At 44.4% G+C, this 26,950-nt stretch overlaps 1 protein-coding gene across 1 annotated transcript in view; it reads left to right on the top strand.

The window, feature by feature from the left end:
• ttc7b (tetratricopeptide repeat domain 7B) overlaps positions 1 to 26,950 on the top strand; it is a 301,097-nt gene that overhangs the window by 221,794 nt on the left and 52,353 nt on the right. The window contains exon 16 of the mRNA XM_048599973.1: positions 12,408 to 12,610. Coding sequence (XP_048455930.1) covers positions 12,408 to 12,610 — 203 coding nt within the window. The remainder of the gene's footprint in view (positions 1 to 12,407; positions 12,611 to 26,950) is intronic.

The raw sequence follows: 26,950 nt of genomic DNA, 5'->3' as shown, positions 1-26,950 counted from the left end.
AGGCATTCCACTCACGGACATCCCAGATGTCCTCGTTTTTCAAGGACTGCAACTTTCCCTCCACAGTGGTCGAAAACGCCCTCGACCGTGTCTCTCGCATTTCCCACAACTCATCCCTCACGCCTCCTCCCCGCAATAACAACAAAAACAGAATCCCCCTCGTCCTCACGTACCACCCCACCAACCTCCAGATCCAACGCATCATCCTCCGACACATCCGCCATCTGCAATCCGACCCCACTACCAAAGACATTTTTCCCTCCCCACCCTTATCTGCTTTCTGGAGGGACCACTCTCTCCGTGTCTCCCTTGTTCGCTCCACACTCCCCTCCAGCCCCACCAAACCCGGCACTTTTCCCTGCAACCACAGGAAGTGCTACACCTGCCCCTACACCTCACCCCTCACACCCATCCCAGGCCCTAAGAAGACCTTCCACATCAAACAGATGTTCACCTGCCCATCTGCTAATGTGGTATACTGTATGCGCTGTTCCTGTTGTGGCCTCCTCTACATCGGGGAAACCAAGCGGAGGCTTGGGGACCGCTTTGTGGAACACCTACGCTCGGTTCGCAACAAACAACTGCACCTCCCAGTCGCGAACCATTTCAACTCCCCCTCCCACTCCTTGGACGACATGTCCATCCTGGGCATCCTGCAGTGTCACAATGATGCCACCCGAAGGTTGCAGGAACAGCATCTCATGTTCCGCTTGGAGACCCTGCAGCCCAACAGTATCAATGTGGACTTCACAAGCTTTAAAACCTCCCCTCCCTTGACCGCATCCCAAAACCAGCCCAGCTCATACCCGCCCACCTATCCACTCCTCCCACCTATCCCCTCCTCCCACCTCAAGCCCCACCCCCATCTCCTACCTACTAGCCTCATCCCGCCCCCTTGACCTGTCCGTCCTCCCTGGACCAACCTATCCCCTCCCTAACTCCCCACCTATACTCACCTTTACTGGCTCCATCCCTGCCTCCTTGACCGGTCTGTCCCCTCTCCACCTATCTTCTCCTCTATCCATCTTCTATCTGCCTCCCCCTTTCTCCCTATTTATTTCAGAATCCCCTTCCCCTCCCCCATTTCTGAAGAAGGGTTTCGACCTGAAACGTCAGCTTTCCTGCTCCTCTGGTGCTGCTTGGCCTGCTGTGCTCATCCAGCTCTACACCTTGTTATCCCAGTTATGCCTGCCTGTTTGTGGGGTACACTGAACATTCCTTGTTCCAATCCTACTTGGGCCGCTACCCACATCTCTTTCTCCAGTACATTGATGACATCATGGTGCTGCTTCCCCCTCTCATCTGGAAATGGAAAACTTTATCAATTTTGTTTACAGTTTCTACCCTGCTCCTGCCTTCACCTGGTCCGCCTGTGTCCCCTCCCTTCCCTTCCTCAACATCTGTGTTTCCACTTCCAGAGAATGACTGACCGTTGCACTATGTGCACTACAAAGCTACCGACTCCCAGAGTTACCAGGACCATACATCCTCTCACTCCACTTCCTGTAAAGGCTCCATTCCGTTGTCTCAGTTTCTCCATCTCCCATTGTATCTGTTCTGATGATCCCACCTTCCTCAGAAATACCCACCTCTTTCCTCAAACCAAGGATTCCCAAAACTTTTGACCTACAGGGTCCACAACCGTGTTCAACCCATTTGCCGCATTTCTGCCATCACCCCTTCTCACCCACAATACTGATGGACCTTAAAATATATGAGCAGAAGTAGGCCACTTGGCCCCCTGGGTCTGCTCTGCCAGTCAATCATGGCTGATATGTTTCTCAACCCTATTCTCCTGCCTTCTTCCCATAACCTTTCATCTCCTTACCCATCAAGAGCCTATTTAGCTCTGTCTTAAATGTTCTCAATGACTTGGCTTCCACAGATTCACCACCGTCTGGCTGAAAAAAATCCTCCTCATCTTGGTTCCAAAAAGTCGACACTTCAGTCTGAGGCAGTGCCCCCAGTTTCTATTCTCTCCTGATGGTGGAAAAATCTTCTCCATGTCCACTCTTTCCAGGCTTCTCAGTATTCTGTAAGTTTCAATCAGGTGCCCCCTCATCCTTCAGACCTCCGTCAGGTACAGGCCCAGAAGCCTCAACCACTCATATGACAAGCCCCTCATCCCTGGGATCATTCCTGTAACAAAAACAGAAGTTGCTGGAAAAGCTCAGCAGATCTGGCAGCATCCGTGAAGAAAAAAAATGAGTTAACATTTCAGGTCCGGCGATCCTTCAAAGCCGATGTTTTCCCAGCTACCATCAGTTCTGAGGAAGAGTCACCAGACCTGAAACATTAACTCTGATTTTTTATTCACAGATGCTGCCTGACCTGCTGAGCTTTTCCAGCAACTTCTGTTTTTGTTCCTGATTTACAGCATCCGCAGTTCTTTCGGTTTTTATTGATCATTCCTGTAAGCCTCCTTTGAACCCCCTCCAATGTCAGCACATCCTTTCTTAGATGCAGGACCCAAAACCATATTCGAAATGCAGTCTGACCAGACCCTCAGCAGTATGTCTCTGCTCTTGTATTCCAGCCCACTTGAAATGAATGCTAACATTGCATTTACCTTCTAACTGCCAACTAAACTTGCGTGTTAACCTTAAGAAATTCCTAAACTAGGACTCCCAAGTCCCTTTTGTGCTTCAGATTTCTGAAGCTTTTCCTCATTTAGAAATCAGTTCAAGTCTCTATTCTTCCCACTAAAGCACATAACCTCACCCTTCCCCACATTGAATTCCATCTGCCCCTTCTTTGCCAACTCTCCTCGCATGCCCAAGTTCTCCTACAGCCTCCCCACTTCCTCAACACTACCTGTCCCTTCACCTATCATGTGTCATCTGCAAACTTAACAACAATATCCTCATTCCTTTGTTTAGATTATTAATGTGAATTGTTGTGGTCCCAACACTGACCCCTGTAGAAGTCCACTAGTCACCAGCTGCCATCCCTTTATCCCTACTCTCTGCCTTCTGCCAGTCACTTTATCCTTACCTTTGCTAGTACCTTGCTTCTAACACCATGAGCTCTTATTTAACAGACTCCAGTGTGGCATCTTGTCAACGGCCTTCTGGAAATCCAAATAGATCACATCCACTGTTTCTCCTTTGCTTACTACCACAAAGAATTCTAACAGATTTGTCAGGCATGGCTGAGAGGTAACGTTTTCACGTAGAAGGTGGTATGTGTATGGAATGAGCTGCCAGAGGAAGTGGTGGAGGTGGGTACAATTACAGCATTTAAAAGGCATATGGATGGCTACATGAATATGAGGGGTTTAGAGGGATATGGGCTAAATGCTGGCAAATGGGATGAAATCAGATTGGGAAGACTCGTCAACACAGATAGATTGGACCAAATGCTCTGTTTCCGTGATGCATGACTCTATAACCTCCCCTTGACTAAGCCACGCTGTCTCAGCACCATTTTACCATGCACTTGCAGTACTCCTCAATCTCATCCTTAAAAACAAACTCTAAAATTTTACAAATGATCAAGGTCAGGCTAGCCAGCCTATAGTTTCCTGTCTTCTGCCTCCCTCCCTTCTTAAGCAGAGGTGTTACATTAGCCATTTTCTAGTCGTCTGCGACCCTCCCTGACTCCAATGATTCCTGAATGATCACCTCCAATGCCTCCACAATCTCCTCATAACTCTGGGGAATAGTCCATCTGGTCTGAGTGATTTATCCACCTTCAGATCTTCCAGCTTACTCATCACCTTTTCCTTCATGATGGATACTACATGCACTCTGCCCCCTGACTGTCTTGAAGTTCTGGTACGCTGCTAAAGTTTTCCACTGTGAAGCCTGATGCAAAGTGCCTATTCAGTTCTTCTACTGTTACTTTATTCCCCATTCCTACTTCTCCAGCCTCATTTTGCAGCAGTCCAATGTCCACTCTTGTCTCTCTCTTACATTTTAGATACCAAAATAAAATCTTGCAATCTTCTTTATATTTTTAGCTACCTGTCTTATTTCATCATCTCCCCCATTATTGCTTTTATAATTATCCTCTACCAGTTTTTAAAGGTTTTCCAATCCTCTGACTTTCCACTAATCTTCTCCACATGGTATGCTTTTGTTTTGCTTTTATGCTGTCCCTGACTTCCTTTGTCAGCCATGGTTGCCTCATCCTCCCCTTAGTAAGTTTTTTTCTTCCTTGAGATGAATTTCTGCTTTGCCTCCCTAATTACCTCCAGAAGCCCCTGCTATTTATGATCCACCATCTTCCCTGCTAGGCTTCCCTTCCATTCAACTCTGGACAGCTCCTCCCTCATATCTTTGTAGTTACCTTCACTCAACTATTACAGCTTCTCCCTTTCAAGCTGCTCAGTGAATTCTATCATATTATGGTCACTGGCCCCCAAGGGTTCCTGTATCTTAAGTCCCCTAATTAGGTTTGCCTCATCACACATCACCAAATCCAGAACTGCCTGTACCCTAGTGGGCTTACCACAAGGTGCTCCAAAAAAAACCATCTTGTAGACATTCCACAAATCTGTCACCAATCTGATTTTCCAGGTCCACCTGAATATTAAAGTCCCCATGATTATTGTTATAGTGCTTTCTTACGTGTCTTTTCTATCTTCTGATTTATTTTCTTCGCCACATCCTGACTACTGCTAGGAGACCTGTAGACAACTTCGATCTGGGTCTGGTTTCCTTCACTGTTCCTCAACTCTACACACACAGATTCTACACAATCTATCACTTCTTGCTATCAAATTAAGAAATGAAATTAAAAACAAGGTAATCCTGCCCCCTCTGCCCGTCTGTCTGTGCTTTCGATAGGATGTGCATCGCAGGATGTTTGGTTCTCAGTCCTGATTCCCTTGCAGCCACATCTGTGTGAAACTCTCAACATTATACCTGCCAACTTCAATCTGTGATACAAGCTCATTTATCTTGTTTTGTGCATTTAAGTACAAACCCCTCAGTCCTGTGTGGACTGCCCCCTTCTCATAGTTGTCACCTCATCCGCTGTGCCTGAAGTTAGGTTCCTGACCCTTTCCGTTGTCTCTGTCTTATTACTGTATTTGTTCTGGAAACTTCAATAACTCCTACTGAGTACCCCCTCCTTTAACTTTTTCCATAATTTTCCATGCAACTGAACATCGCACCCCCAACCCCCCCCGCCCCCGCACCCAATCACTATTTAGTGTAAATCCCTATCCACAGCCTCAGTTATACAATTTGCCAGGACTTCAGTCCCAGCATGATTCGGGTGGAGAACGTCCCATCAGAACAACTCCCTCCTTTTCACTGGTGCCAATGTCCCATGAATTTGAACCCATTTCTCCCACTCCAATCTTTGAGCCAAGCATTTACTACTTTGATCTCATTGACCCTGTGTGGACAAACAGCAGGCTGGAAGAATACATCAGGCCAAGCAGCATCTGGAGGAAAGGAGCAGCCAATGTTCGGGTATTACCCTTCTTCAGGACTGGTTGTGGGGTTAGGGGGAGCACAAAGTTGAGGGGGTGAAGGGGTGGGGGTGGAGGTGGAAAGGTGGTGATAGGTGGACACTGATGGGAGGGATGATTCCGGTTAGTGGCTGGAAGGGAGGGTCAGAAGGTGGAATGGAAGGGAGGAGGTGGGGCTGGAAGGCAAAGTAGGGGTTGGGTGGGAACATTATTTGAAATTGGAGAATTCAGTGTTGCGTCCTCCCGGGCTGTAGGGTGCCAAGGTGGAAGATTTGCGTTCCAAGTTGCTGCGACACTGGAGGAGGCTGAGGACGGACATGTCAAAGGGAAATTTGGGACGGCGGGTTGAAATGGGCGGTGACCGGGAGATTAGGTTGACCATTACAAGGCAGGTGGAGATTCTCGTCACCTAGTCTGTGTTTGGCCTCAGCAAAGTAGAGAAGATAATATCGGGAACACTGATGCAACAGATTAAGTTGGAGAAGATGAAGGTGAAGCTCTGTCTCACTTGGATGGACTGTTTAGAGCTCTGGATGGAGGTGAGGGACGTGGTGTGTTGCATCTTTAACAGTTACAAGGGAAGGTACCGGGCCGGTTGGAGTGGTTGGTGGGGAGTGTGGCGTGACTAAGGAGTGGCAAAGGGAATGGTCCTTGCGGAAGGCAGAGTGGGGTGGGGAGCGGAAGATGTTCCAGGTGGCGGGCTCTAATTGAAGTTGGCGGAAGTGTTTGAGGATGATACGTTGGATGCGGAGGCTGGTGGTGTGGAAAGTTAGAACAAGGGGGACCCCATCTTTATTATGTTTAGAGGGTGGGTAGCTAAGAGCTGTGGAGCAGGGAATGGAGGAGACGCAGTGGAGGGCTGCCGGGAAGACAAGGGGGAAAAGAGCGTTGTTTGAAAAATCCGGAATGCTTGGGAGTGGAACGTCTCCTCATCAGAGCAGATGCGACGAAGATGGAGCAATTGGGAAAATGGGATGGAGTTTTTGCAGGATACAGGGTGGGAGGAGGTGTGGTCTAGGTAGCTATGGGAGTCTGTGGGTTTATAGTAAATGTCGGTATATAAGTTGTCACCAGAAATGGAAACGGCGAGGTCAAGAAAAAGAAAGGAGGTGTCTGAGATAGACCAAGTGGATTTGAGGCAGGAATGGAAGTCGTTAGCGAAGTCGATGAACTGCTCCAGTTCAGCCTGGGTGCAGGATGCAGCACCGATGCGGTCATTGATGTAACGGTGGAAGAGTTGGGGAACAGTACCGGTGTACGTACTGAAGAGGGACTGTTCGACATAAACCGACAAACAGGCAGGCATAGCTGGGGGCCATGCGAGTGCCCATGGCAACCCCTTGGATTTGGAAAAAGTGGGAAGAATTGAAGGAAAAGTTATTGAGGGTGAGGACTAGTATTGGTGGTGGGGGGAGTGCAGAGGGCGGAGGAGGTGATGGAGGTGGTGACTGGATGGATCTGTTGGACAGGAAAATACTGAGGTCCCATAGGCTGTTCTTATGGGGTATGGACGTGTATAGGGATTGCACGTCCACTATAAAGATGAAGCGCTGAGGGCCAGGGAACTGAAAGTTACCAAAGAGGTGGAGAGTGTGGTTTGTGTCCCGAATGTAGGATTGCCTGGACCAATGGGGAGAGAATGAAGGTTGGAAGAGATGAGTTCAGTGGGTCAGGAGCAGGCGGAGACGATGGGTTGGCCGGAGTAGTTGGACTTGTGGATCTTGGGGAGCAGGTAGAACCGGGCAGTGCGGGGCTGGGGGACTATAAGGCTGGAGGCGGTAGAGAGGAAGTCACATGGAAGCGACGAGATCATGGACAATGTGGGAGACAGTGGCTTGATGGGCCATGGTGGGGTCGTGGTCAAGGGGGAGATAGGATGTGGTGTCGGAGAGTTGGCATTTAGCCTCTGCGATATAGAGGTCTTCCCTCCGGACTACCATCACACCACCGTTGTCAGTGGGTTTGATAGTGAAAAACGGCAATTGGTGCAGAGAGAGTGGGGAGTGCTGCACGTTCGGAGGGAGAGAGGTTGGATTGGGTGAGGGCGGGTGGAGAAATCAAGACGGTCAATGCCACGTTGGCATTTAGCAACACCTTATCTACCGCCTGGACACCCTCCAGCACGGAGAGCTTAACATTGAGTTCTCCAATTTCAAATAACTTTACTACTCATCCCCTGCGTCCCCTTGCAGTCCCACCCCCTGCCTTCTATTCCACCTTCCGACCCTCCCTTCCAGCCACCAACTGGATTCATCCCTCCTATCGACCAACCAGTCGTACCTGCCACCAGTTCCACCTATCACCACCATTCTGCCTCCACACCTCCCCCCCACCACCCCTTTATCAGCAGCTCCCCCTCCTGCCACATTCAGTCCTGAAGAAGAGTAATACCCGAAACGTTGACTGCTCCTTTCCTTTCCTCCAAATGCTGCCTGGCTTGCTGTGTTCTTCCAGCCTCCTGTTTGTCTACCTTAGATTCCAGCATCTGCAGTTTTTTTGTCTGTAACTCGTTGATCCTACGCCAGTTCGCTTGTGGATCAGTTAACAATCCGGAGATTATTACCTTTCTGATTCTGCTGTTTAATTTAGCCCCTACCCGCTCATACTCCCTCAGTAGAACCTCTTTCTACCTATGTTATTGATACTAATATTGACCACAACAACTGGATTTTTCCCCCTCTCCTCCAAGTACCTCTGCAACTGGATGTGATGTCTTGACCACAGGCACCAGGCAACACAGCCTGCAGGACTCTCGATGCTGGCCACAGAGAAACAGCGTCTATTCCCCTGACTGTACCATCCCTGATTATGACTACATTTCTCTTTCTCCCCATTCTTTAATGGCTCCCTGTGCCCACAGTGCTGTGGTCAGTTTGCTGCTTCTCCCTACAGCCCCCACTTTCACCCACACCCGGAGCAAGAATTTCAAATCTGTTAGACAAGCTCAAGGGCTGAGGCTCCTTCAGCGCTACCTCCTGGCTCCCTCTACCTGCATTGCTGGTTGTCACACCCTCCTGTCCCTGACCACTGATCACATTGAGGGTGGTTAATCTAACGGGTATGACTGCTTCCTCTAACACAGTGTCCAGGTAACTCTTCCCCCTCCCTCGCCTTCCCAATGTGTCAACTCTGAGCCAGAGTTCCTCAAGCAACCAACACTTGCTACAGATGTGGTCACTACGAACCACACTGGGTTCCACCAGCTCCCACATCCTGCAGCTACAACACATCACCGGGCCCAGCGTTGCTATTTTAATTACTTAGTTCTTAATTTGATTTTTCAGACATTTCCTTCTAGTGTTTTAGTTTGTAGCCTGTAAATATTTCCCCAATTTACCTTCGACCTGAAAGTAACCTGTAATAGAGAGTGCTGTCATGAACCAATGAAATTATGTTTACCTGGGATGTCACTCTTTCATGCTGAGCCATTGGTCCTAAGCTGCTTTTTATCCTGTTTGAAAAATAGAGTCCCTGGTCCTCATTTACCCCACAACCCCACATTCCCATCCAGAGGGTCATAAGTTGCCACTTCCGCCAACTCCAGCAGACTGCCACCAGCATTTACGTATTCCCCTCCCCTGTCCTGTCAGCCTTTCACAGTGACTGTCCCCTCCAGGACACCTTGCTCCACCCCTCTTCCACTCTCAACAACTCTCCACAGCCCCATGACACCTTTCCATGCAATTGCAGAAGATGTAACATCTACCTGTTTACTTCCTCCCTCCTCACTATCCAACGCCACAGACACACCTTCCAGGTGAAGCAACAATTTAGCTGTACTTCACTCAATCTGCTCTATTGCCTTTGCTGTTCACAATGTGGTCTCCTTTACATTGGGGAAACGAAACGCAGACTGGGTGATTGCTTTCCAGAACATCTACATTCTGACCTTAAAAATGACCCTGAGCTTCTGGTTACCCGTCACTTCAAGACACCGCTATGTTCCCTGAATAGCATTTCATTTTCCATTCGGGGACCCTGCAACCTTCAGGACTCAACAACAAGTTCACTAACTTTAAGGCCCGAGCATCTTCTCCCACATCCTTATCCCAACGCTGACACACCGGGCCTTGTCATCAAATGGACTACTTTCATCACAAACAAACATTTTCACCCATTAATGGTCCCCATTAGCAACTTTTCATTCTCCCCAGCTCAACATTATCCATTCCTTGTCTGTCCCTCTCTGGACTTCATGTCCACCTATTGTTTACTCCCTGTCCTGTCTTCAGCATATATGCCAATCTTTCCTAGCTGCAGTCAGTTCTGAAGAGGTGTCACTGGACTAGAAATGTTGTCTCTGCTTTCTCTCCACGAATGCTGCCAGAAATGCTTAGTTTCTCTAGCTTCTGCTTTTTTTCCAGAGTGTGCTGTGATTCCACCAAAGACTGATCTTTTACAGGGTGGTCTATGACTCCAGTACATGTGTCTGTAGTTTTACAGAGTGAGCTGTAATTCCACTATTTGGTATTACAATGTTGCAGGTGGTCTGTGATGCCACAGCTAGTGACAGCCTCTTCTGTTACGTGCTGGTGACTACTGTTTTTGTGTGACTGTGCACAATTCTTATCTTGGGCGCGACAACCAAAATCCATATGCCCGCTCGGTTTCCGGCAAGACTGTCTGTGTATTGATCAGGATCAGGAACAGGAGCACACTTCTTTCCAGATCCACTGCAGCCAATTATCGTAACCCTGTGAGTTCTTAGATGGGATCAGCCAACTCAGTACAGTGTGGAGAACCAAACCTCAGGCTGTCTTGGTGTTACACGTGGCCCTGTGTAACTGCGGTAAAGACATCCCTACTTCTGAACTTAAAATTCACATTCTTTCTTTATTTGTTAAAAAAAAATCTGTAAAATTTTCTAACATAACACTTTCTTTTTAAGTGTAAGTTGTTTTTGAGCATTATGGTGCAATAATTCTAAAAGTGCGTGTAACATCAGAATGTTGAGAAGTAAAAATAAACACCATCAGAACAAACATGCTGAAATTTCCTCCTAAAACAATGGCACTCTCCCTTTTGAGCCAAACACAATGCGCTAGTTGTAATTGCTGGATTGCATTGCTGACCAAACACAGTGCTGTCTAAACGTTAACTCTGTTTTCTCCTCCACAGATGCTGCCAGACCTGCTGAGCTTTTCCAGCAACTTTGTTTTTGTTCCTGATTTACAGCATCCGCAGTTCTTCTGGTTTTTATATAGTGCTGTCTAATTTGTTGATGGAGAATGTTGACTCTCTGTCAATAATCTGTTGAGTGAAGGCTGACTAATTAGCCACAAATTGTAACCATTTTCACTCTAAACTGTTCCATTGAAATCAGATTTCTTTGGTTGAATTACTTGAACAATCAGTGATGTTGGTAAATATTTTGAACATGTTGAATGGTATGTTAAATTTTTTAGACAGAGCAGTGGTGTTTTAATTCCCCACAATTGTGTCGCTGCCATTTAATAAGATAGTAATCAAAGATTAGCCAAGCTACCGTCTATGGTTGTCGCCATGCTTTAAAAGGAGTATAGTTGCATGGAAAAAAACTGCACAGAAGATTAATCCTGAGTAGAAGGGATGAAGATTAAGAAGCTGTCCCAATAAGATGTATGAAGCATTATTTGGCTGATTGTTAATATTAACCCTGCCTTAATAATCTGCTGCATGAAAGTGAGTCAGAGTATTAGTTTGTCAGTCAGGGAGATGACGGCCTGGTGGTATTATCGCTGGACTGTTAATCCAGAGACCCAGCTAACATTTTGGGGACCCAGGTTCGAATCCCGCCACAGCAGATGGTGGAATTTGAATTCAATATATATCTGGAATTAAGAATCTAATGATGACTGTAAATTCATTGTCGATTGTCAGAAAAACCCATCTGATTCACTAATGCTCTTTAGGGAAGGAAACTGCCATCCTTACCTGGTCTGGCCTACATGTGACTCCAGACCCACAGCAATGTGGTTGACTTTTAACTGCCGTCTGGGATGGGCATAAATGCTGCCTAACTAGCGACAGCCTCAACCTGTTAATGACTAAAGGAAAAAAAGAACACTTGGAACAAATTGTTTTTATTCAGAGTGATGAGCATATAGAATGAGCTTATAGGTAAAGTTACAGAATCAATTAGCTAAGGAGAGTTCAAGATGATGCTGAATGTGATATTGAGTTGAAGTAATAGAGATAATAATAATGTGACCAAACTGCTGCCTTTTTCATGGGATTTATTATGGGAATTTAGGGGTTTTTTTTGATAGTTAAGTGCAATTTCTGGATTTATGTTGCACCATCTTAATTTCTAGCCAGAATGCCCTTAACTGTTTTCAAATAGGCAGCATTTAGTTGATCCAATTAGCGTAAGTGCTGCTAGATTGTCAAACGTTCTCATTCTTGGTCACTAACCAGGGCAGATATTGATGTGATAACACTCTAGACCAGCTGTAATGCCCTCTTGAGAATGTAAGTAATAAATAGAAGCATGTGAAGATGGTACAACCCTTTAACCTGTTCCACCATTGAGTATAGTCGTGACTGGTGATCTGCCTCATCTCCACTTTACCACCTAGTCCTCATATCCCTTGATTCCCTGAGTGTCCAAAGATCTATCTATCTCAGCGAGTGAGCTTTCACAATCTTCTGGGGTGGAGAATTCACAAGATTCACTGCCTTCTGATTGAAGAAATTTCTCCTCATCTCAGTCTTTAAAGATTGGTACTGAAACTATGTCATATGTTCTAGGTTCACCGACCTGGGGAAACTACTACTCAGTATATTTCCAGTCAAGTTCCTTCACGATCTTGTATGTTTCAATGAGAACACCCACCTCTCATTCTTCTCACTCATCCTGTCTAGAATCATACCATGAAGAATGGCGAATGAGTGAACCAGCTGCTTTGGAACTGCACAGTTCTTTAAATCGAATCCCATCAGTAAAGATCTAGAAAAAGTTGGGAATATGCAGTGTTACTAAGTTCCATTTTAATTTACTTTCCAGCTGAAGTGTACATTGGAATGGGAAAGCCTACAGAGGCCACAGCATGCATCCAGGAGGCAGCTAACCTCTTCCCCACATCTCACAATGTATTGTTCATGCGTGGTCAAGTTGCAGAGCTCAGAGGGAATATTGATGAAGCCAAGCGCTGGTATGAAGAGGCTCTGTCGATCAGTCCCACTCATGTCAAGACAATGCAAAGACTGGTAAGTGAATTTTTAGTGGATGTGTTTCTAAGCTGTTGACGTATCCTGTAAATTAAAACCCAAATTGTTTCTGCCTAGTGGTTAGCACTGCTGCCTCACAGCGCCAGGGGCCCGGGTTCAATTCCACCCTCGGGCGACTGTCTGTGTGGAGTTTGCACATTCTCCCCCGTGTCTGTGTGGATTTCCTCCGGATGCTCCGGTTTCCTCCCACAGTCCAAAAGTGTGCAGGCTAGGTGGATTGGCCATGCTAAATTGCCCGTAGTGTTCAGGAATGTGTGGATTACGTGGGTTATAGGGGGATGGGTCTAGGTGGGATGCTCTGAGGGTCGGTGTGGACTTGTTGGGCCGAAGGGCCTGTTTCCACATTGTAGGGATTGTATGATCTATGATGATTCAATGAAGAAAAGTCTTTTTGTATCCCCAGCTTATGTGTTGGTAATGTTGTTCCCATCCAGTTTTGTTGTACCATCAGCAGCATCACTAGTATTCTTGTTAGTGTCTTCATCATAAACTTTTATGTTCACTTTTATAATGAAAACATTGTTATGTCTGTAGCCATCAGTGATGAACAGATGTGATTACATTGTGACAGGTGTACATTGGCAATTACCATTATAAATGTGCGTAAGAAATTTTAATAGCAATATGTACATGTTAGCAACACAGTCCATGATTTCAAAAGAAAAAGAGACTGATTACATCCTGTCTGATTCAATTATGCCCACTCTGGGGATTGAATTCTGTTTGAAAATCTGAAAATAAAGTATGGTATCAACAGAAGTGACAAACCTGTCCAATTGCTGTAAAACCAGAATGATCTTGAATATTTTTTAGGGATCAAAACCAACTTTCCTTACTCGGTGCAGCTTGCATATGACTCCAGGCCCACACTGACATATCTGACTATTGAAGTGACCGAACATCTGTATCAAGGATTCAAAGATAAATCTAAACTACCGATTTGATTATAAATAAGGCTGTGTGATAGCTGATAATTGAGTTGGTATTTCACAAAAGGTGCATTTACTGCTTATGCAGGAGCCTTTTTTCTTGATATTTGTAGAAATCTGGAGTACTGAAAGAGGCTATTTAACCCATCATCTTGTTTGGCTCTTTGAAAGAGCTATCCAATGAGTTCCACATTCCACTCTTTCCCTAAAACCCTATAAATGTTGTTTCAAGTTTCCGTTCATACCTAATTGAGAGTATTAATTGAATGCTTTTGAGTTTTAACTGGTGTCAGGTCTGCTCCTGTTTATAGGTTAAGAAAGTGGGCTAATCCCTGAATGATTTGCAAATTTCCTAAGAACCTTTCTGAAAAACAGCCAACACTAAATTTTCATTTCTTCTTGAACCTTCAGCTAGCTTTTCCTCAAGCATTATTTTTGTTAGAAGTCACATTACACCAGGTTATAGTCCAACATGTTTATTTGAAATCACTAGCTTTTGGAGCGCTGCAGCCATGAGACTTCTGACTTCGTCCACCTAAATCCAACACTGGCACCTCCACATCATTCGGAAATAGTCAGAGTCAAAACAGTGTGGAGCTGGAGGAACACAGCAGGTCAGGCAACGTAGGAGGAGCAGGAGCATCGATGTTTCAGGCGTAGACCCTTCATCAGGACATTGTTGTGTTAGTTAGGACAGACGCAAGAACGTCAAATTTCAAACAGTTTTTGCTACAGGCAAAATGACGCTGATTGATTGGCAAGTTGACTCTGGCTGGACAAGGCATTGCCATGGCGAAAGAATGTTGTGAAAGAAAAAGTGTTTATTTGAAATTCTGGCATTCTTGCATTTGACCTGATGAATGTGAGGTTAAAAGTTTCAGTAACATGTTCCTCTCTCCAGCAAATTCAGATCCTGTACCACCTCGTGACTGTGCAGTTGGTTCACTTCAAAGCTAACATATTGAATGTTCTTAACATCTAGTGTACATGATGCTGAAGAAATAAAATAGAACCTGGCCATTGAATGGTTGGTTCTGTAGGCGTTTTCAGTATGTCCTTCTGTTGCTGTTAGGCTCCCCTTATACCTTGAGGAGATATTCAAGATAAAATAAGGTCAATGTAAGCAATTCAACATGAAGAAAAAAGCTGTAAGTACAAGGTATCTTTAAAGAAAAAAATGAGCAAAGACCCTATCCTGTCAGAACTGATAATGAAGTTTAACTTAAGTTCCCCTATTGGGACTGAAACTGCTGGGAGGCTCTTCTGTTTTCTTCACTAAGTGCAACTCTCTTCTGCTAGAGCAATCATTAACCCAGTATCTCCTGGGTCTGCAGTTCTGTCATGAGGATAAGATTGCAGCATTTAGCTAGAAGACAGCTCAGAGATTCCTGGAAGCCAATCCAATCAGCATGAAATCTGCTTAGTTACTTATCTGTCTGAGGTGACTTTGCCACAATGAAATAAAGAATTGTGAATGCTCGAAATCTGAAATGAAAACAGAAAGTGCTGGAGAAACTCAGGAGGTCGGGCAGCACTTGTGGAGAGAAAAACTGAGCTAACGTAAAGTAGTTGGCTGTGCTGGGAGCAACCCACACAAAACAGGACTTAGGGTTATTGGGGGTAGTAATGAACATAGAGGAAGGTGTTCACATTTTGAAATTGTTAAACTCGATGTTGAGTCCTGAAAGCTTTGAGGTCCCCAAGTGGAACATGAAGTGTTGTTCCTCCAGCTTGTATTGAGCTTCATTGGGACCCTGCAGCAGGCCTGAGTCAGAAATGTTGGCATGTCAACATGATGGTATGTTGAAGTGATAGGCAACTGGAACTCAGAGTCGTTTTTGCGGACAGAATGTAGGTGTTCTAGAAGTGGTCACCCAGTCTGTGTTTTGTCTCCCCACTGTAGAGAAAACCACACTGTGAGTAGCAAATATACTAGACTAGATTGAATAAAGTACAGCTAAATTGCTGCTTCACCTGGAAGTGAGGAAGAAGTGTTGCACCTTCTGTGATTGCATGGAAAGATGCTCTGGGGTGTGAGGAAGTATTGGGATTGGAAGAGGAGTGGACCTGGGTGTCCCAGAGTGAACGGTGTCTTTGGAAGCCTGATAAAGGAGGGGAGGGGAATATGTGTCTGGTGGTGACAGCCTGCTGGAGGTGGTGGAAATGGTGGCTAATGATCCTTTGGATGTGGAGATTTATGGGGTAGAAAGTGAGGACTTGTTGTAGGAGAGAAGAGAGGGGGTGAAGATAGAACTGTGGAAAATGGGTCAGCCATGGCTGAGGGCCCTGTCAACCATGGTGGTGGGGAATACTCAGTTGAGGCAAAAGGGAGAATGGGTTGGAGTCTTTACAGGAAGCGTGCTACAAGGATGTATGGTCAAGGTAACTGAGAGTTAGTGGGTTTGTAATGAATACTGGTGGCCAGCCTATTCCCAGAAAGGGAAACAGAGATGTCAAGGAATGGAAGGGAGGAGTCAACGACGGACCAGGTGAAGGTGAGAGTAGGGTGGAAATTCAAAGCAAAATTGATAAATTTTTCCAATTCTGGGCAAGAAGGGGAAGCAGCACCAATGATGTCATTGATGTACCAGAGAAACAATTGCAAGAGGGACCTGAGTAGAATTAGGACAAGGAGTTTTTCATGTAATCCTCAAAGAGCCAGGCATAACATGTCCCATATGGGTATCCATAGCCGAAGGGACTAGACAAGGGGAGAAAAAAATCGAGTCATTTCCTGCTGCACGGAACTGTGTGTCTGCCTGGGTGGTCCTCTATGTTGATTTTGGGAATAAGGTAGAAGTAGGGTGCCAATGAGGTGGGAAACTGTGGCAGGGAGATCCCCAGCTGAGATAAGGTTAGTGACCATTGTGGAAGCAATAGCTTGATGTTCAATGGTGTGAGGTTGTGGTCCAGGATAGATAAGAGGAGGTATCGGAGAACTGGTGTTCAGTTTCCACAAGGTGGAGACAGGTAGGCCAGACAACAACAGCATCATCTTGTCACCAGAACCTACAACAGCCCTCCAAGCTGTCCACAACTCCACCAACCTTTGTGTCATTGGCAAACTTACTAACCCACCCTTCTACTTCCTCATCCAAGTCATTTATAAAGATCACAAAGAGCAGAGGTCCCAGAACAGATCCCTGCAGAACACCACTGGTCACCGAGCTCCAGGCTGAATACTTTCCTTCTACTACCACCCTCTGACTTCTATTGGCCAGCCAGTTTTGTATCCAGACAGCCAAATTTCCCTGAATCCCATGCCTCCTTACTTTCTGAATGAGTCTACCATGTGGAACCTTATCAAACACCTTGCTAAAATCCATATACACCACATCCACTGCTCTACCTTCATCAATGTGTTTTGTCGCATCCTCAAAGAATTCAATAACGCTTGTGAGGCATGACCTGCCCCTCTCAAAGCAATGCTGACTATCTCTAGTCAAACTATGCTTTTCCAAATAATTATAAATACTGTTTCTCAGAATCCTCTCCAATAATTTCCCCACCATAGAAGTTAGACTGACTGGTCTGTAATTCCCAGGGTTATCCCTATTCCATTTCTTGAACAATGGAATAATGTTTGCCACCCTCCAATCATCTGGTACTACACCAATGGACAGTGAGGACGCAAAGATCATTGCTAAAGGGGCAGCAATCTCTTCCCTCGCTTCCCGTCGTAACCTTGGATTTATCCCATCTGGCCCAGGGGACTTATCGATCCTCGGGTTTTTCAAAATTTCTAGCACATCCTCCTTCCTAACATCAACCTATTTGAGCATATCTGCCTGTTTCATGCTGTCCTCGCAAACGTCAAGGTCCCTCTCACTGGTGAATACTGAAGCAAAGTATTCATTAAAGACCACCACCCCACCTTCTCTGACTCCACACACAAGTTCCTTCTACTATCCCTGATCGGCCCTCCCCTCAATCTGGCCATTCTCTTGTTCCTCCCATAAGCATAGACTGCCTTGGGGTTTTCCTTAATTCTACCTGCCAAGGCTTTTTCATGCCCCCTTCTAGCTCTCCTAAGTCTATTCCTCAGTTCCTTCCTGGCTACCTTGTAACCCTCGAGAGCCCTGTCCGATCCTTGCTTCCTCAATCTTAACTAAGCTTCCTTCTTCCTCTTGACTAGATGTTCCACATGTCTTGTCATCCAAGGTTCCTTCACCTTACCATCCCTTCCTTGCCTCAGTGGGACAAACCTACCCAGCACTCACAGCAAATGCTCCCTAAACGACTTCCGCATTTCTGTCATACATTTCCCTGAAAACATCTGTTCCCAGTTTATGCTCCACAGTTTCTGCCTAATAGCATTGTAGTTCCCCCTCCCCTAATTAAATATTTTCCCATACCGTCTGTTCCTATCCCTCTCCATGACTATAGTAAAGGTCATGATCACCCAAATGTTCTTGCACCGAGATCTGACACCTGGCCTGGTTTGTCGTCAACCACCAAATCCAATATGGCCTCCCCTCTCGTCGGCCTAATTACGTATTGTGTTAGAAATCCTTCCTGGACACTCCTGACCAAATCTGCACCATCCAAACTATTTGCACTCAGAAGGTTCCAGTCTATATTAGGAAAGTTGAAGTCACCCATGACAACAGCCCTATTACTTCTGCACCTTTCCAAAATCTGCCTCCCAATCTGTTCCTCAGTATCTCTGTTGCTATTGGGGGTCTATAGAAAACTCTCAAAAAAGTGACTGCTCCTTTCCTGTTTCTGACTTCCACCCATACGGACTCAGTCGATAAACCCTCCTCGACGACCTCCCTTTCTGCAGCTGATTAGCAATGCCACTCCCCCACCTCTTTTACCTCCCTCCCTATTTCAGTTATACAGCACCGAAACAGACTCTTCGGTCCAACTTGTCCATGCTGACCAGATTTGTCCCATTTGCCAGCATTTGGCCTATATTCTCTACCTTTCCTATTCATATAGCTATCCAGACGCCTTTTAAATGTTGTAATCGTACCTGCCTCCCTCCTCCTCTGGCAGCTTATTCCATACATGCACCATGCTCTGCGTGGAAAAAGTTGCCCCTTAATCCTTGTTATATCTTTCCTCTCTCACCTTAAACCTATGCCCTCTAGTTTTGGACACCCCTACCCCAGGGAAAAGACCTTGCCTAATTACCCAATCCATGCCTCTCATGACCTTATAAACCTCTATAAGGCTTCAGCCTCTGACACGTCAGGGAAATTAGCCCCAGCCTATTCAGCCTCTCCCTATAGCTCAAACCTCCAACCCTGGCAACATCCTTGAAAATCTTTTCTGACCCTTTCCAATTTCACAACATCCTTCGTATAGAAGGTGAGACCAGAATTGCACACGGTATTCCAAAAGTGGCCAAACCAATGTCCTGTACTCAATGCACTGACCAATAAAGGCAAGTCACTGGCCTCGAAATATTGACTGTGCTTTCTCCCCACAGATGCTATCAAGACAACTTTCAACAATTTCTGTTTTGTTTCCTCACATCACCCTTGCTTCATATGCACACCAATTTAAGCATCTGCCCTCTCATTCTTTTTTCTTTTACAAGGGTGAACAGCTTCTTCCTGTCTACTCTTTCCAAACTGCTCATGATTTTGAAAATCTCTGTCAAATCTCCTTGTGTCTCCAAGGAGAGGAGTCCCAACTTCTTCAATCTATCCTCATAACTGAAGTTTCTTATTCCTGAAAACATTCTTGCAACCCGCTTCTGCACACTCTCCAGTGCATTTACATCTTTCACAAAGTGTGGCACACAGATCTGTACACAATACTCCAGCAAAGCACTAATAAGTACCTCATTCAAATTCAACATCACCTCCTTGGTATTGTACACTATACCCATACTAATAAAGCTGAGGACATGACATGTTTTATTCAATGCTGTCTTCACCGATCTTGACTGAAACCAGGGGTAAGGGACTGTGGGTGAACAGAGAGACTGGAGACGCTGGTATTGTTCTCCTTATAGCAGAGGAGGTAAGAGGAAATTTAATAGGTGTGTGCAAAATTATGAAGTTTCTTTTAATCTGGAGTAGATGGAGTGAAAGTTTCAACAGGGAGGAGGATTGCTAACCAAAGCCATAGATTTAAAATAATTGGCAAATTACCGAGGTGAGAGATGAAGAGAATTTGTAAGTATAATCCTACACATACTTCCTTTTCAGATAAGAGGAGTAATGTGGACTGTTTCAGATAATCCCTTCTTAGTTAGTGTGATGACACTAGAGATTTAGCTGAGGTTTCAGCTTCTCAGCGCCATGTTGCTGGAAGATGTGTGTATCTGAGCACCAGGCTTGGCTCAGGAGATCTCCAATGTTAAATAACTGCTGAAGCATCAATTCTAATTTGGGTTAGGTACCAAAAGGCAACCGTTGCCATGGTAATATAGAGAAGCTGATACTTGTGGTCTTATGGAACATTTGTTATTCAAGTTATTTACCATTGGATAATCAGTGATTTCAGAGATATATCATTCTGCCTTTGAAATGATGAGTTGCCATTGTTGAACTGCTGCAGTCTGTATAGTGAAGACACCTCCTTAGTGTTCTTGGAGAGGAGGTTCCAGGATTTTGATCCACCGATGATGAAGGAGCAATAAGATATTTCCAACCTATAATGAGGGAACTTGGGGGAGGTGTTGAGCTGCCATTCATCATCTAGATAGGGGATATTGCAAGTTTGTAAGATGTTATGGAAGTAATTTTGGTAAGTTGTTGTTATGCATTCTGTAGTTAGTTGATACTACAGAGACGATTAGTATTTCATATCAGAATCCCAGCAATTTCCGTTTTGTTAATCAATCTGCTTTAGTTGAAGTTAGTACTGCAAATTTCATAAATAATTTCATTGACAAACCATAGAGCATATCATGTGGCAAAAGCCTTCCTAATTACAGCACAAGCATCAATATCATATTCCAGGATTGCTACAACTAAAACAGTAGCCCATTCACAACCATTAAAGTACTGACCTCGCCTATGCATATAATCAATCTTACCACAAAAGAAAGACATGCATTTATGCAGACTCTTGCTGCTTTGTTAGAGCCAATTATGTCTATTGAAGTGCAGATATTGTAATTTAGGAAAACCAAGAACCAATTTTGGCACAGCAAACTCCTATAAAGAGCAATGAGAAGACCTAGATTATCTAAAAACCAAAGAAGTGCAGATGGTGGAAATCAGAAACGAAATCAGAAATTGCTGGAAGAACTCAGCAGGTCTGACAGCATCTGTGCAGAGAAAGCAGAGTTAATGTTTCAGGTCTAGTGACACCACCTCAGAACTTCGGACAGTGGACAGACAGGAAGAAAATTAGCCACAAGAGTACACGATCATCAACTAGCAACAAAAAGATATGACGAATACTCACTCATCTCCATCCAGATGGATAAGGAAAACCACCAGTTTGATTGGGACAACTCCAGGATCCTGGGACAGGCCAAGCAGAGACAAGGTTTTGGAGTAGATTCGTAGCTCGGGTTGTGGGTGTTGAGGTTGGTTGGCTCACCGAGCTGGTTTGTTGGTCGCAGACGTTTCGTTACCATGCTGGGTAACCTCCTCAGTGCAGCCTCTGATGAAGCGTCGGTGTGTTTTCCCACCTGGTTTTTAAACTCTGGAGTCCGTTGAGCTGGATAGCCTCACTTCCGGTTTTCCTTCGGAGTGGAGTGTATATGGGGTCGAGTTCTATGTGTTTATTAATAGCATGCTTTGTGGAGTGCCAGGCTTCTAGGAATTCCCGTGCCTGTCTCTGCTTAGCTTGTCCGAGGATTTTGATGTTGTCCCAGTCGAATTGGTGGTTCTCCTTGTCCGTGTGGATTGAGATGAGTGAGTATTGGTCGTGTCTTTTTGTAGCCAGTTAGTGTTCGTGTACCCTTGTTGTTAGTTTCCTTCCTGTTTGTCCGATGTAGTGTTTCTCACAGTCTCTGCAGGGGATCTTGTAGATGACATTGGTCCTGTCCTTGGCGGGGAGTGGGTCTTTAGTTCGGTTGAGCAGTTGTCGTAGGGTTGATGTGGGCTTGTGTGCCACTCTGATGCCCAGTGGTCGTAGGAGTCTTGGGGTTAATTCTGATGTGTTCCTGATGTAGGGTAGTGTGATGAGTGTGTCGGGGCGTGTAGTATCTTTCTGATGTTGTTTGTGTAGGCATCTTCTGACCCAGTCTTTTGGCGTAGTTCTGTGTTGCTGTAGTGTATTGTTGCCAAGAGGAAGAAGAATACCTCTTCCAGGTTTTCAAGGATAATGGATATCCAAAAAACTCACAACGGACTCCAGAGTTTAAAAACCAGGCAGGAAAACACACCGACGCTTCATCGGAGGCTGCACTGAGAATGTTACCCAGCATGGTAACGAAACGTCTGCGAAACAACAAACCAGCTCGGCGAGCCAACCAACATCAACAAGCAGAGACAAGCATGGGAATTCCTAGAGGCTTAGTTCTCCACTAAGAAGGCCATCAACAAACACATAGAGCTGGACCCTATGTATACTCCACTACAAAGGAAAACCTGAAGTGAGGTAATCCAACTCAACGGACACCAGAGTTTAAATATCAGGTGGGAAAACACAACAGGGCTTCATCGGAGGCTGCACTGATGATGTTACCCAGCAGGGTAATGAGACATTTGTGGAGCAACAAGCCAGCTCGGCGAGCCAACCAACCACAACAACACAGAGCTACAAATCTACTCAAAAACCTTAGAAATGCACATTTAATCTGGCCTGACACTGATTGCAGTATTGAGAAAGTGCCGCACTCTCACAGATGCCTTATTTCAGATGAGATGTAAAACTGAAGCTCATCTGGTCCCTTAATTAGATGGGGGGGGGCGGAGGCAATGGCCCAGTGGTATTGTCACTGTGACTGGACAGGTAATTCAGAAACCCATGTAATGTTCTGAGGATCCAGGTTCAAATCCTGCCAGGGTAGATGGTGGAATTTGTATTTAGTAAAAATATGGAATTAAGAGTCTAATTTTGAACATGAAACCATTGTTGACTGCTGAAAAAGAATCTAGTTCACTAATGTCCTTTAGGGAAGTAATTCTGTACATCCTTATCTGTGACTCCAGACCCATAGCAATGTGGTTGACTCTGAACCACCCTAAGGCAATAAGGAATGTGCATTAAGTGCTGGCCTGAGAGACACATGTCCTGATAATGAATAAAAAAATCCAAGACACTATTCAAAGAATAACAGTGGAGTATCCTGGGACCAATATTTATCTTTCAATCAATGTCACTAAAGTATTCTTTGGCTATTTACTTCAAGGCTGGTTGTGGAGCCTGTTACACATTAGTTGGGTGTCACATTCCTAATGTTGACTACACCATAAAACATATTCAGTGACTGGGAAACATTTTTGCAGTTTCTGAGTTTAAGAAAAATGCTGTATAAATGCAAGTTCATACCTCATTGTTTTAATTTTGTTTTCTTCCCATTTAACTGTCCTCCGCATAGCTTCCTTTTCCTTTTTTATTGTACCTGTAACTTTCATTTGTAAGTCAGTGTGGAAAACTGAGCATGATAAATGATATTTATGGTTGGAATGGGGGGAGAAGTTGCTCTGCCATGGGTCTGGTTAGTGGAAATGTCACAGCAGAAGCTGCCAAGTAGACTGCCTGATCCAGTGTCAGAAGAATCCAGTTTTCGGGAATGCACAAGCAGGCAGAAGGTGCATCACTGGCAAGTGCTTAACTGTGAAGTCAATCCACTGATGAGCTGAAGAAGGATCGGAACTGATAATACAGACGCAAATAACTACTCAGACACCTCCCACAGGCAGGCTGCTGGGCCTAGAACAGGCTAGTGCTTTATTTTAGGGGAAGGTGTTTTCTGCTCAGTGAAGTGAAAGATGTAGAGAGAGAGAGAAATTGGCAGACTGTGCCAATCTTAAAACCAAAGCAGGAAAGGATGGAATTACACAGCAGCTGAAATGAGTGAGGCAGAGAGAGAGAGATGGGCTGTTGTGTGACCTTTGGTAGGTTGAAACAAATCTGTCTTAAAGGCACAGCACAGTCACAGTGACCAATACTGTGGACAGTACTCTAGCTGTGGTCTCATTAGTGTAGTGTATAACTGAAGCATAACCTCCCTACTTTTGTATTCAGCTCTCCTCTCGATAAAGGATAACTTTCTATTAGCTCTCGTAATTACTTGTTGTACCTACATAACTAACCTTGTGATTTGTGCGCTGGAACACACAGATCCCTCCGCATCTCAGAGTTCTTCAATCTCTCACCATCCTGCCAAAGTGGGCAAGTTCAACCCTTCCCACATTATACTCCATTTGACAGATCTTTGCCCACTCACTTAACACATCTATATCCCTCTGCAGCATCCAGATGTTCTCTTCATAACTTCCTTTCATACCTATCTGTGTGCCATGTGCAAATTTTGGCTTCTATACCTCCCATTCCTTCAAGTCATTTATATAAATTGAAAACAGTTGAGGCCCCAGCAACAAACATTGTGGCACACCAGACAGTCTCTGAAAGACCCAATTATGCCTACCCTCTGCTTCCTGTTAGCCAGCCAATCTTCTCTCCATGCCAAATATACTAAACCCCACACCATGAGCTTTTATTTTCTGTAATAATCTTTATTGGAACTTTATCTTCTTTTTTCTGGAAATTAAGTACAGTACATCCACTGATCCCTTTTTTTACAGCATGTTACCTGCCCAGAGAATTCCAATAGTTTTGTCAAACATGATTTCCCTTTCGCAAAAGCACGTTCTTCCTGATAACTTTGAACTTATCTAAGTGCCTTGCTGTAACTTTAATAGTAGCTTCTAACATTTCCCTTACAACAGATATTAAGCGAACTGGCCTGTAGTTTTCTGTTTTCTGTCTCCCTTTTTAAATAAAGGATTTACATTGGCTATCTTTCAATCTAATGGACCTTCCCCAAATCAAAGGAATTTTGGAAAATTAAAACAATAGTATCAACTAACTCACTAGCCACTCCAAGACCCTGGGATGAAGTCCATCAGGATTTGGGCACTTCTTAGCCTATAATTTCAACAGTTTACTAAGTACCACTTCTCTGGTGATTGATTTTCTTGATTTCCATTTCTTGATGTGTTCCATTTCCTGATTTATCAGTGCTTTTGGGCTGATAATATAAGTTAATGTGTTTTCCCTTGTCTGTTAGCTAGGAATTGGATACTGCCAACATCTGCCTTTTAAGCCCCTGTAAGTTTTTTTTTAACCTAGTTATGCAATTGTCAAACCTGATATCATGTAACCACTGCATATTGTCACCATTCGATCCTCCTAACCTCTGAATTTACAGTAAATCAGTATCCTGTAAACGCACAAGTGTTGCAATATTCCCAAATATGGTTTTCAAAATAAAAAGAAGCCAACATCTGGAAGTATTCTGTTAATTTAGAAAGCAGGGCTGACAGGACATCATTGTGCCTAAAGCAATCAATTTTTATGTGTTTTGTTGAGTACGCTTTGACTTTGTTTAAGGGAAAATGTAGCCCTATTTCCTTGATTTGAAACCCTGCCGAAGAGTTGACTTACTTTTCCTGGAATTGTAGTGTAAGTGATGAATGTAAGAACATCAGACACATTGAGCTTGTGGGGCATGGAACTTGGTGCTTGCTTTAAGGAAACACCATGATTTATGAGTTTTATTCAGCTAAGAGCTGGATGCAATTTAATAAGCATTTTTATCCACTCTCTTGTGGATATTTTTCCATTCAGTACCAGGCCCCTCCTAGTGAAATTAATTTTTGTTATCTGCTACCGTTTTTGCCTGAAGCATATATTAGAAATGAGCACTTACGTGTCAGTCTCTCCAGTTTCAGGGCCTGATTTCATCCTGCATAATTTAATAATTCATTACTGATACTGCAAATGAGACTATTCCTCATTCACCATTTTGTTGCCTCCACTATCGAGTAGGAAGATTGTAGATTAGTATGAAACCCTGCACTGAGAGAGAAAGAGAGAGAGAGAGAGACAGAAGTGATGATCACACAGGCCCTTTGAAGTTTTAAGGAATGAGAGACTGAATTTCAGTGCACTATGATGGGTAAAGTATACCTAAGGAAAGTGAAAGATCACTAAAATGAAGCTTAACACAAATTATAACCAAAGTAAATGAGTGTACTAGCTAATCAAGGGAAGTATTTTGGACTTATTAAAATTAAAGCATGGTGTTTGTAGATCAATATACCTATATAGTGAAGCCTTCGGCAACATTTTAATTGCACTGCATTTCAAACAGAGTTGAAAAGCGTGACGATGACTTGCATTTATATTCTGCCTTTAATATCATGAAACAGCCCAAATTCACAAGAGCATTATCAAAGAAAGTGATTCCAAAACCACAGAAGGAGGTATTAGAAAAGGTGACTGAAAACTTGGAGAAAGAGGAAGGTTTAAGCAGTTTCTTAAAGGAGGGGAGAAAGGTAGAATGGTGAAGAGGTTAGGGAGGAAATTGCAGTGCTTAGGGCCTCGGAAACTGAAGACCCAGTGACCAGTGGTGGGGAGCTGGAAATCAGGGATGCACAAGCTGCCAGAGGTGATGGTTAGTAGAGGAGAGATCTCAGTGTAGATTTGTGCTGTTTCTGTATTAAGCTTGTAATACAGGTGTAGCTTGGCTTGAACGACATATATTTGGAATTGGGCTGAATAGCAGTCACGCTGTTCTTTTTTTTAATAGAGAAGCCCAGAAGATCAGATTGCAGTCTACCAGACAGATTGAAAAGAGTAGGAGAGAAGATAAGGTACATCAAGACATAATGGTTATGGGAATTTAAATTTGAGGTTTTAAGTCTGGCAGGTCAAAGGAGAAAAGGAAGACTGAGAAGAGATAGGGAGGATGGGCAGGTTGACATGTGACATAGAGAAAGGGGTTTCACAATTTTAAAGGCCTGAGGAAGAATAAATCCCTATCTGGTTTATTAATAGCCTTTGGAGAAGAAAGTGTAATGAAGTGCAGCATCTAAGTTGACTACTGAGCTGCAAATCTCTACTGCAGCTGGTGTTGCTCTGAAGATCATTAAACTCTTCAAAAATTCATTCTCAGATGTGGGCATCAGGGGGAATGCCATTTATTTCTAGGTGCCCTGTGTACAAATGAGTGACTTGCTGAGCTATTGTTGTTTATTTTCTCTCCTTTGGTGTTGCAACTGCATTGTTATTGTCAGCCAGTTCAAAGCAGAAGTATTTCAGAGATAGTAGGAACTGCAGATTCTGGAGAATCTGAGTTAACAAGGTGTAGAGCTGGATGAACACAGCAGGCCAAGCAGCATCAGAGGAGCAGGAAAGCTGACGTTTCAGGCCTAGATCCTTCTTCAGAAATGGCTTCACAGTGGGGTTAAAATTGTTTCAGAGATAGTAGGAACTGCAGATGCTGGAGAATCGGAGACAACAA

Source organism: Rhincodon typus, chromosome 8 (genome assembly GCF_021869965.1).
Source record: "Rhincodon typus isolate 14 chromosome 8, sRhiTyp1.1, whole genome shotgun sequence".
Taxonomy (NCBI): Eukaryota; Metazoa; Chordata; class Chondrichthyes; order Orectolobiformes; family Rhincodontidae; genus Rhincodon; species Rhincodon typus.
The sequence above is the reverse complement of the archived record's forward strand: the minus strand, read 5'-3'. Positions and strand labels throughout refer to the sequence as shown.